Source organism: Narcine bancroftii, chromosome 2 (genome assembly GCF_036971445.1).
Source record: "Narcine bancroftii isolate sNarBan1 chromosome 2, sNarBan1.hap1, whole genome shotgun sequence".
NCBI lineage: Eukaryota > Metazoa > Chordata > Chondrichthyes > Torpediniformes > Narcinidae > Narcine > Narcine bancroftii.
Genome location: NC_091470.1, coordinates 32671114 through 32683605, shown reverse-complemented (window position 1 = coordinate 32683605; position 12492 = coordinate 32671114). Strand labels below are relative to the sequence as shown.

Genomic DNA, 12492 nt, shown 5'->3' with positions numbered 1-12492 from the left:
TCCTTGCTTTGACTGAAGGCGATTTAGGAGCAAAGGCTCATCTATCCGTTCAAATGGATTGCGAGGTCGGACTCACTGGTCAAAGAGTGTGGAGTTTCCGCACTCGAGTTCGGATCAGTTGGTGCGACACCTCCACACGACCAGAAACGTATTCATGATCTGCTTGTGGAATTTTGCTGTGCGTAAATTAACCTGGAATAGCTGTTCTTTATTCTCTGAACAGGCGTTATTGCCCAAAACGGGTCTCAAGGACAATTTAAGCCATAAAGTATCGAGAATATTTAGCATCAATGGAATGCAATTCATTTAAAAGCAACGACCTTGACCATAATTGAAACCGATTCGTAATACGGCCCCCCCTCGTGTTCAAAGCGCACTTTTTGCTCGGTGCAAACCGAAAGCATTTGCGGGATAATTGCACAGGGAGCCTGAACGTCCCCGGGCAAGACGAGGAGGGGGGGCGAACGCAGAGCGCGACAAGGTGATGCTGCAGCTGCCACCTGGTCCAAAGGCGGAGGCTGGCGGGCGCTGCGCATGCGCCGCCAGGCCACGACCCGCTGGAAGATGCTCCGTGGCGTATGTGGTGCCGGCGACCAGCGCCATTGAGGGATTTAAAAAAATGTCCACCAAGGCTGAGCAATGTGAGTACAGAGCTTGCACCTGTCGCAAGGGGTGGGGTGGGGTGGGGGTGGGGGTGGGGGGTGATGTCAGTTCACGGTGTAATTGTGCTGTGTTTCACGCTGTATAATCGACCCCCTCCCCCCCCCCCCCTCCCTCCCCCCCCCCCCTCCCCCCCCCCCTCCCCTCCCTCCCCCCTCCCCTCCCCCCTCCCCTCCCTCCCTCTCCCTTCCCCCCCCCTCCCCTCTCCCTCTCCCTCCCCCCCCCCTCCCCCCCCCCTCCCCCCTCCCTCCCCTCACCCCTCCCTCCCCTCACCCAGAGACAAATTGGCCTGGTCAGCTGCTGCCAATAGAATAATTACATTTTATTCTCACAAATGTGAAAGCATCAGAAAATAATACAAGGGTACCTACCCACTTTGTTTTGAAGACAGAAGAAGCATAAGGGCAGCAAACCGTAACTGTTCCCATTGTCAGGGGTTTGATCGCCAAGGTCAGTCGTGGGGTGGAATGAGTGAATCAGGATGAACTGTTGATTTCTTTCCCTCTTCATCTCTGATCCACAAGGAGGATTCCTGAGAGTCAAATTAATGAGGAGAAAGAAAATAACTGATGATGAAAATGGTACATCCTGTTTAATGTGCAAATTTCTTTGGGGTGACAAATCCTGCATTGTATTTTTTTTGGAACTTGTGTGAAGGATCACCGCAGCAGGAAGCATCAACGGTGCTGGTTAGGATAGCTGAATTTTAGAATAAAAAAAACCCCCCACTCTTTTGGCCTTTATAAATGATTGGCCTTTATTGCTCTCTGTAAAAGTGAATGGAAAAATAAATCTGATGGGCAGTGTACACAGGATAGAAAGCTCAAGTGAAACAAACAGCATGACCACAGTTTTTGTTAAGGATGAAGCTATTTTGAAATAAATGGCTTATCATATGGCTGACAACATTTCGTACATTGGCAATGATTAATTAAAAAAAATTAAACAAAATGGCTAAATTTTTCTTTCAAATATCTAATGTTGCTTTGTTGCATTATTCTTTAAATATCAGAGAAGTGTTTCCCCCCCCCCCCCCCCCACAAATTTTTATGGCCTGGAGGTGAATCTGGAGAGGAGTTCTCCTCCAATCAGTTGTGGACATGTAAATTGTTGGTGATAAGAGTGCAGTGCATGGGGATAACGTGAGCAGGGCATATTGTGGCCGAGGTATAACTGAGGTCAAGGATTGGGACTTTTCAGTATCAGTCAGTTGGGATAATTTGGCCTGGAGTAGCGTGCTGACAGAGCACCATCATTCCAGGTATGTGGAGAATTTCGAATGCAACCTTCAAGTGGTGAGTGGAGGAATTTTTAAACTTTGGGGGAATCTGAAGTAGAGCCAGCTAATATACAAAATCAGCATGTGTAGCTGCAGCAATCTGGTTGAGATCCTGGTTGGTTAGAAAGTTGACATAAAACCTGGAAATACAACAGCTTAGGGTGGATCTGCATGGAGGGAAGCAGAGTTAAAATTTCAATACTGTTGGAATTGGGGGTGAAGGCTTGTTCATTGTAGCTAATGACTGAAAAGAGAAGATAAATGAGCACAAAGGAGAGAGAAAAATCAACCTCAGTTCCCCTCACCCCTCTGCTGCACCAAAACATTAATTGGTAATTACTAAATAGTGCAGCTGCTGAACATAGGAAATAATAATATATGAAATATTCAGACAGGCAGCACAGAAAAGAAAGAAAAATGGACTTAATATGACAGGTTAATGACTTTTCATGTGATGAAGCTGAGATGATTCAGTACCAAAGATAACAGCCAGATATGATTTTAGCCTTTTGAGAATGTTCCCTCATCACCTGGCTTCAGTTTTACACAGGCTGGTTGATGTCATTTTGGCCCAATGTTGATTTAATGTCAAGGGCTATTGGGAAAACCCATATCTAGAACAGAACTGTACAGGAACAGACTTGGCTATGCTGAACATGATATCCAAATTAAACTTGTTGAAGCTTTTTTTTGCTTCAAACTCCTTGTTTACAACCACCTTCATAGGTTTTCCTGATGATTGGGAGGAGGCAAATTTTTGACATTCTTGGCTGATGGTGGAATAACGCGGCAAAGGTTCTATTAAATATTTGCTGTTAATGCTGTGACAACTCAAAACCCCTACACTTCAAGTGGTTTGTGGGAAAGATAATCATTTGGAACACTTGCCAAAACAGTGAATGTAATGACAGATGGAAATATGGATACTGGGAAATCTCCTACAGATGCTCCCCAATTTATGTTGGGGTGACATCCCAGCAAACCCATCGTAAGTCGAAAAAATCATAAGCTGTAAAAGAATATCGCACCTACCCTTTTTTTAAATAATTAAATTTTGAATACCTTTATTCCACACTGAAAATACCATTAATGCACACAACTGAAAGCACACTGAGGATGAAGAATGTTTGCAGCACTGAACTAAAATTAATTGCTGGATGGTGAGCATGCTAAGGTGACAGGGTTATCAATTTCACTCTTTTCTGATGATGCTCTAGAACAGCTCATAGAACAAACTGCGACATCGACACTTGTTGAAGGCTCTAGGGCATCAATACTTGTTTTTGTTTTTTTTTAAATAATTCTTTTATTTTTCACACTGTGAACCATATCAACCAAAATATATCCAAATGTTTCTCATTAAATATACACAGTGGGATTTTCTCCCTTTTTTCCCCCCTACCTTCCCTTCCCCCTCCCCACACCCCTCCAAAACCATTAAATATATAACATATACAATAAAACCATTAAAGAACGTCATCATACAATGAAAAATAAAAAAATTAAAATGTGTCATCTACTTTTACACACTGGATCAAGTAGTTTTGTCTTCTTATCATTTTCGGGGGTGGAGGTCCGAGGCAAGCCCTCTCCGTTATGTTCCATGTACGGTTCCCAAATTTGCTCAAATAATGTGACTTTATTTTTAAAATTATACGTTATTTTTACCAACGAAACACATTTATTCATTTCCATGAACCATTGCTGTATTCTCAGGCTCTCTTCCATTTTCCAAGTTGATATACATTTTTTTGCTACTGCTAAGGCGATCATAATGAATCTTTTTTGCGCTTTATCCAATTTGAGGCCTAATTCCTTGTATTACTTAGAAGAAAGATCTCTGGATTTTTTGGTATGTTATTTTTTGTGATTTTATTTAATATCTGATTTAGATCTTCCCAAAACATTTTCACTTTCTCACATGCCCAAATTCCATGTACTGTTGTTCCCATTTCCTTCTTGCAGCGAAAACATCTATCTGATAATGTTTTAATTCTTTTAATTTTTGAGGAGTGATATATAGCCTGTGTAACCAATTATACTGTATCATGCATATCCTTGTGTTTATTATATTCTTCATAATTCCAGAACATAACTTTTCCCATATTTCATTTCTTATCTTTATGTTTAAATCGTTTTCCCACTTTTGTTTGGGTTTACAGCTTATTTTATCCTTTTTCTTATCTTGCAGCTTGATGTACATGTTCGTTATAAATCTTTTAATTATCATCGTGTCTATAATCACATATTCAAAGCTGCTTCCTTCTGGTAAACTCAGTGTGTTTCCCAATTTATCCTTTAAGTAAGTTTCAGTTGATGATATGCAAACATTGTACCATGAGTTATTCCATATTTGTACTTCAACTGTTCAAATGTTAATAAATTATTTCCCAAAAAAACAATTTTCTATTCTTTTCATTCCTTTTCTCTCCCATTCTCTAAAGGAAAGGTTATCTATTGTAAAAGGGATTAGCTGATTTTGCGTCAATAGTAATTTTGGTATTTGGTCATTTGTTTTTTTCCTTTCTAAGTGGATCTTCTTCCATATATTGAGTAAATGATATAGTACTGGTGAGCTTTTATATTGTACCAGCTTTTCATCCCACTTATAAAGTATATGTTCCGGTACCTTCTCCCCTATTTTATCTAGTTCTATTTTAGTCCAGTCTGGTTTTTCCCTTGTCTGGTAAAAATCTGATAAGTACCTTAATTGTGCTGCTCTATAATAATTTTTAAAGTTTGGTAACTGCAAACCACCTTGGTTGTACCTCTCTGTTGATTTATCTAACATTATCCTTGGTTTCCCCACTTTCCACAAGAATTTCCTTATTATTCTCTTCAGTTCATTAAAGAATTTCTCTGTTTAGGGTATTGGCAATGATTGAAATAAGTATTGTATCCTTGGGAAGACTTTCATTTTAATGCAATTTACCCTCTCTATCAACGTTAGCGGTCATTCTTTCCAATGTTCTAAATCTTCCTGCAATTTCTTTATTAGTGGCTGATAATTTAATTTGTACAAGTGGCTTAAGTTGTTATCTAACCTATTACCTAGGTATTGGATTGCTTGTGTTTACCATTTAAATGGTGATTCTTTTTTAAAATTCTGTATAATCCGCGTTACTCATTGGCATCACTTCACTTTTATTTGCGTTGATTTTGTACCCCGATTATTTTTCCATACTCCTTCAATTTCTTATGTAATTCTTTTATTGATATTTCTGGTTCTGTTAAGTATACTATAATGTTATCTGCAAATAAATTGATTTTATACTCCTCCTTTATTTTTATCCCTTTTATTTTCTGTTCTTATCAGTTCTGCCAATGGTTCTATTGCTAAAGCGAACAGTGAGGGGAATAATGGACATCCCTGTCTAGTTGACCGACTTGATTTAAATTGGCTCGATACATATCCATTTACTGTTACCTTTGCCAATTGCCCATTATGTAATGCTTTAATCCAATTAATATATTTTTCTGGTAGACTGAACCTCTGTAATACTTTAAATTAATAATTCCATTCTACTCTTTCAAATGCTTTTTCTGCATCTAAAGCAACAGCCACTGTTGGCTTCTTATTTCCTTGAACTGCATGAATTAGATTAATAAGTTTACAGACATTATCAGCTGTTCGTCTTTTCTTAAATCTAGTTTGATCTTGTTTTACTATTTTTGGTACACAATCAGCCAATCTGTTTGCTAATAATTTTGCTATTATCTTATAATCTGAATTAAGTAGAGATATTGGTCTATATGATACTGATGTTAGTGGATCCTTCCCTGTCTTTGGTATTACTGTAATTATTGCTGTCTTGCATGAATCTGGCAAATTTGTGTTTCTTCTATCTGGTTCATTACTTCCAGGAGAGGAAGAATTAATAACTCTTTAAATGTTTTATAGAATTCTATTAGGAATCCATCCTCTCCAGATGTTTTATTGTACGGCAGCTTTTTTAATATATCCTGTACTTCCTCTATTTCACATGGTTTTATCAGTTTGTTTTGTTCCTCTTCTTGCAATTTTGGCAGTTTAATTTTAGCTAAAAACTCTTCTACTTAATCATCTTTCCCCTCATTCTCAGTTTGGTATAATTGTTCATAAAATTCCTTAAAGTTCCCATTTATCTCTATTGGGTTGTATGTAATTTATTTGTCCTTTTTCCTTAATGCCAATACAGTTCTTTTAGCTTGTTCTGTTTTAAGTTGCCAGGTTAATATTTTGTGTTTTTTCTCCTAGTTCGTAATACATTTGCTTTATTTTCACTGTGTTCTTCTCCACCTTATACGTTTGTAATGTTTCATTTTTTTTGTCTGCCAATTCTGTCCTTTTCATTATATCATCCCTTTTTACTAGTTCCTTTTCTGTACTTGCTATCTCCCTTTCCAACTGCTCTATTTCCCAATTGTAATCCTATTTCATCTTAGTTACATAACTTGTTATCTGCCCTCTATTGAAGGCTTTCATTGCGTCCCATAATATAAATTTGTCTTTCACTGGTTCCGTATTTATTTCAAAGTACGTTTTAATTTGGCATTCAATAAACTCTCTAAATTCCTGCCTTTTAAGTAGCATGGAGTTTAACCTACAGCTATATTTCTTGGTGAGATGTCCTCCAGTTCTATTGCTAATAACAGGGGTGAATGATCAGATAGTAATCTAGCTTTATATTCAGTTTTCCTAACTCTCCCTTGAATATAGGGCGACAATAAAAACATACCAATCCTTGAGTATGTTTTATGCCTACTTGAATAATATGAGTATTCCTTCTCCCTTGGAGGCTGCCTCCTCCCTATATCCATAAGTTTCATTTCCTGCATTGATTTAACCATAAATTTGGCCAATTTATTCTTTTTGCTAGCCTTTTGTCCAGTTTTATCCAACATTGGATCCAAATTAAGGTTAAAATCCCCTCCTATCAATATATTTCCTTGTGCATCTACAATCTTAAAAAAAATCTTGCATAAACTTTTGATCCTCCTCATTAGGTACATATATATTGAGCAAATTCCAAAATTTGGAATATATCTGACACTTCCTGCTGGATCTATTATTTCCTCCTCAATTTTGATTGGTACATTTTTATTAATTAATATAGCTACACCTCTAGCTTTTTAATTGTATGATGCTGCTGTTACGTGTCCTACCCAGTGTCTCTTTAATTTATGTTCCACTTCAGTTAGATGCATTTCCTGCACAAATGCTATATCTATTTTTATTTTTTCAGTAAACTTAATAGCCTCTTCCTTTTAATTTGGTTATGTATTCCATTAATGTTTATAGTCATATAGTTCAACGTGGCCATCTCATATCCTGTTTACACCTCATTTCAGCTTCCTCACCACCATCATCCCTCTTTTCTGCATTTTCATCTCTCAGTCTTCCCTTTTTAATCTCAATGTATGACAACACATTTAAAACATAAAATACTCCAACAACTCCCACATCCAATATTCCCTTAACCCCAAATATCCCCCGCCTCTCTGAGATGCCCCTTATCCCTTGCCAGGCAACCACAACTCTCCTTTCTATTTGGATTGCAAACCTTTTTGCTAGCATCAACTGAGTTTGCAGTTTGCATTCTCTCACCCCCCCAACCACCCCCCCCCCAGAAAACACTTTTTTAAAACACATATAACAAAGTTCTCCCTCTTTTTCCCCTTACTTTCTTCCTTCCCTTCTCTTTCCCTTCTTTAGTTCTTTACATATACATTGTTTTTACATCTTTATATATATTTTATCGCCGTTCTTCATTCTTGTTGCATCTCTTCATCTCTCCTGCAAGCGTTCTGCAAATTTTTGTGCTTCCTCCGGATCCGAGAACAGCCTGTTTTGCTCCCCGGGGATAAATATTTTAAGCACAGCTGGATTTATTAACATGAATTTATAACATTTTTTTCCATAGTATCGATTTTGCTGCTTTAAACTCCTTCCTCTTCTTCAAAAGTTTAAAACTTATGTCTGGGTAAAAAAAATATTTTTTGACCATTGTATTCCAATGGTTTATTGTCTTCTCTAATTTTAACCATATAACCACTTACAGCACAGAACAGGCCAGTTTGGCCCTACTAGTCCATGATGAAGCAAATCCCCACCCTCCTAGTCCCACTGACCAGCACCCGGTCCATACCCATCCAGTCCTCTCCTCTCTATATAACTATCCAGTCTTTCCTTAAATGTAACCAACGATCCCGCCTGAACCACGTCTGCCGGAAGCTCATTCCACATCCCTACCACCCTTTGCGTAAAGAAATTTCCCCTCATGTTCCCCTTGTAATTTTCCGCCTTCAATCTTAAACCATGCCCTCTAGTTTGAATCTCCCCCACTCTTAATTGAAAAAGCCTATCCACATTTACTCTGTCTGTCCCTTTTAAAATCTTAAACACCTCTATCAAGTCCCCCCTCAATCTTCTACACTCCAGAGAAAAAAGCCCTAGTCTGCACAACCTTTCCCTGTAACTCAAACCTTGAAATTCTGTCAACATTCTCGTGACCCTTCTCTGCACTCTCTCTATTTTGTTTATATCTTTCCTATAATTTGGTGACCAAAACTGTACACAGTACTCCAAATTTGGCCTCACCAATGCCTTGTACAATTTCATCATAACCTCCCTACTCTTGAATTCAATACTCCGATTTATGAAGGCCAACATTCCAAATGCCTTCTTCACCACACCATCTACCTGAGTATCAGCCTTGAGGGTACTATTTACCACAACTCCTAAATCCCTTTGTTGCTCTGCACATCCCAATAGCCTACTATTTAATGCATATGATCTATTTAGATTTGCCTTTCCAAAATGTAACACCTCGCACTTATCTGTATTCCTTGCCCGCTCCAGTATATTTTCTCTTGTTGTGTATCTCAAAAATTTTACTAAAATGGATCTTGGTTTTTGATGTGTCTGTGTTTTCGGAGCTAGTGTTCTGTGTGCCCTTTCTATTTCCATTCCTTCCTGCATTTCTGTCATTCCCAGCACCTTTAGGATCCATCCTTTTATAAATTCCTTCATATCTGTGCCTTCTTCATCTTCCTTTAGGCCCACCTTTTTTAAACTTTATTTATTCTTTCAAAAAACAAATAGTATATGACATATACAACAATTAACCATAAACAATAACGTTATTTTTTATATATAGAAAAAAAGAAAAGAACCCCCCCCTTCAGCCAACTGTCCTAAGGAGAGCCATAAAGAAAGGAAAAATAAAAAAAATTAAAGAAAAATTAAATATACATATTAAGATCTAATCAATGTAAATTGAAATGTAAACACTCGGAATATAACAACTGCTCATCAATAAAAAAAATTTAATTATCACGCAAAACATGTGTAATTTTTTCCATCATTAAACAACATCTCATCTCATTATGCCATCTACCAATATCAATCATATTTGCATCTTTCCATGCAGCAGCAAAACATCCCTTCGCTACAGACAAAGCCAAATATACAAAAGCAAGCTGAAACCCATCCAATCCCAAGCCCTTCAATGGCCGCAAACCACCCAACAAAAACACCGTAGGCCCACTATATTTGTTGTTTCGCCTACTATAATTTTTCAACATATTAATTTTCTGAGCTAACAATTCTTGTGTCTCTTTAATTTTTTTGTCACCTTCTTCCAATTTTCCTCAAGTCATTTACTTCCATTTCTACATCCGTTTCTTATTCTTCCACATTTTCAACTCTTTTCCCTATTTCTGTCATGACTAGCTCTAATCTTTGCATTTTATTTTCTGTTCTTTTCATTTTTCTTTTAATTGCTCTAAATTCTAATGACAAGTCTTCTTTTAATGCTCTCATTTGTTCTTCAAAAAAGGCTTTATCTATATTCTGTCCATCTGTATACCTTCTATCTCTCTGTGAAGATCTTGGTTTTCTTCTTCCTCTTCTGTGTCTGTACCTATGCTTGTGTCTTCTTCTTCTTTGTATCTGTGTCTCTTCTGACTTTCCTGATGTTGCTTGTCTCACTTTGTCGGGCCTCTTGTTTGGCCTCTTGCTGTTGGTCCTCTTCTTCTGAGCTGCTCATTTGTTGAGCCTCCTAATGCTGCTCTTCTTTCCTTTCACCCCGTTGACTTTCTCACCTGCTACTTCACTCCCTCTCCTCCCACTTTCCTCATCTTCCAGGTGAGAGCCCTGATGCCGGGCATCCCTTAGCTGGTCGCGCTGTTGTTGCCCGCACCTTGGCTGAGCCCCCCTCCCATCGGTGTTTTCCTTCTCCTTAGATTGTGCACTTTTGTCTGGCTCAGAGAGCCCTTTTTGCAGTCCTCCGGTCAGGGGATCGTGACTCTGCGGGGCCATCACCAACCTCTGAGATCAGGCTCTCTTCTCCACCACGGCTCCCTGTTCCTTCGTGCAGGTAAGGCCTTCTCCTTTCTTTTCCGGTGTCTTTTCTTTTTTTCCCATTGTTTTTACTTTTTCCTTCTTAGGTGCCATTTTCTTTCTCTTCTCTACAACTTTATCTTTTATTTCTTATATTTTGTATTTTTTGAACTTTGTCTTTTCTTAACTTTTTTTCTTCTTTCTGGAGAAGGTTGATTGTACCCTACCGGCCACTACTCCATCACGTGACTCCTCCCGCATCAATACTTGTTGATGGTTTAACAGGCATAGTCTTCTTCAGGAAGATATCAATTTTTTTTACTGGACAAATTGGTTCTTTTCATTATAAATTTCTCTGTGGCAAGCGAGAGCATGCTGTATCTACCTATAAGCTCTTGCAAATCTCTCGTAATTGACGTCCATTTCTTTTAACATTCGTACGCCACTATTGATAGAAGCAAGTGCCTCAGCCGGTTTCTTTGCTGTGCACTTTATTGGTGCTTCTACAACTTCTGCTTCCTCTGCCTCGGTTTCTTTATTTCTTACTTCCTCCAGTTCGATCAGCTCCTCATTGGAAAGCTCTTCAGCCTCAATGTCAACAAGCTCACGAATGTCCTCTTCATCCATATCCAATTCTAGCTGTTTCCCAAATCTAATATCTTGTTATGTATTTCATCAACAGCAGAATCTTTGTCAAAACCTTTGATGGTGCTTACAAATGTCTTCAAAACTTTCTTTCAAATGCAGTTTATGCACACGCTGAAGTGATGTTCTGGATAGCATTTAGAATGTTAAAACCATTCCAAACTCTCAGAGCACTTGGGCACATTCAGTCAATTCAACAGCCTGGGCAAACTTTTGGTGTAAATAGTACGCTTTGAAAGTGGCTATGCGCTTTGGTCCATTTGTTGAATGAGTGCTGTTGAGTTCGATGGCAAAAACACAACCTTTCCATCAGGATGCATGTTGCTGAGATGCTTGAGCCCTGCAGCATTGTCTAAAATCAGGAGAATCTTGAAGGGGATATTTTGACGACAATTAGTCCTTCGCCTGGGGAATAAAACAGTTCAAAAACCAGTCTTCAAATAAAGCCAATGTCATCCAGACTTTCTTGTTATGGCGATAATAATCCTGAAGCATAGGCTTACTCACATTCTTGAATGCTTACGGGTTCTCAGTGGTAGATTAGGAAAGGCTTCAATTAGAACCCTGCAACATTTCCACCCAAAAGGAGCGTTACTCATTCTTTGAATGCCTTGAACCCTGGCGTTGTCTTAGCCTTTTGATGAATGTAGGCACACTCCAGCAAACACTTTCAGGACAAACCCATTTCATCAACATTAAATATTTGTTCTGGCAAATATTTTTCATCAACAATGATCCTACGCAGCTCTTCCTTAAAACCTTTGACAGCTTCAGTATCGGCACTTTCTGCCTCACCACATTATGAAAATTATGATGTCTTTTGAAGCGTTGGAACCACCCATGACTTGCTGTAAATGTTTGCATATAGGTAGGATCATCAGCACGCTCTTTAAGCTTAACGAAAAGACATGCTTTCGCCTGTATCATCAGTGGGCTTAAGTGGTATCCCCTTTTGTATTTGATCTTCCGTCCATGTGACAAATAATCTTTCTAATGTCATCCATTGGCCCAGCTCTTCATGATGACAGTGGAATTCACCGATGCAGACAATTTCACTCCATCACTGATTCGCCTCTTGTCCTTTAAGGTAGTCCAGATCACTGATTGCAAAAGTCCTAACTTGTGTGCTATAGCCAGTACCGCATTGCAACCTTCATGCTGAGCAAATAGCTTGAGTTTCGTCTCCAGACTAATTCTTCTCACCAAAAGCAGGAGACATGATGGATTGTTTACAGTGCACTCATTCGGGTGATTGCTACAGAGACTGCGAGCGTGGTTAGTCAGCATCTCGAAAGACTAGCGTACCGCATATCGCAAGCACAGTAACCGGTTGGAATTAGAAACTAAAAGTACGGATTTGAACCATAGTAACTTCAAAAAAATCATGTCAGGACCATAGTGAGTAGGGGAGCACCTTCTATATTCATATTGACGGAGGAATTTCAAAATAAAATATACATTCAATGGAACAACATTGTATAGTCTGTTGTTGCAGTGAAACATTTCACAGTTTGGTATTTGACTTATGCCAAATGTTTTGACACTGCTGTGTTTTGACTGCAATCTCATTTTGCATTTGTATTTC

General features: G+C 38.6%; 1 protein-coding gene across 2 annotated transcripts in view; it reads left to right on the top strand.

Moving 5' to 3' along the window:
* The first annotated feature begins 399 nt into the window (after nucleotides 1–399).
* LOC138753326 (protein unc-79 homolog) overlaps nucleotides 400–12492 on the top strand; it is a 171579-nt gene continuing 159486 nt past the window's right edge. For both annotated transcript variants that reach the window (XM_069916198.1, XM_069916197.1), the window contains exon 1: nucleotides 400–641. In XM_069916198.1, coding sequence (XP_069772299.1) covers nucleotides 485–641 — 157 coding nt within the window. In that variant the 5' untranslated portion in view covers nucleotides 400–484. The remainder of the gene's footprint in view (nucleotides 642–12492) is intronic.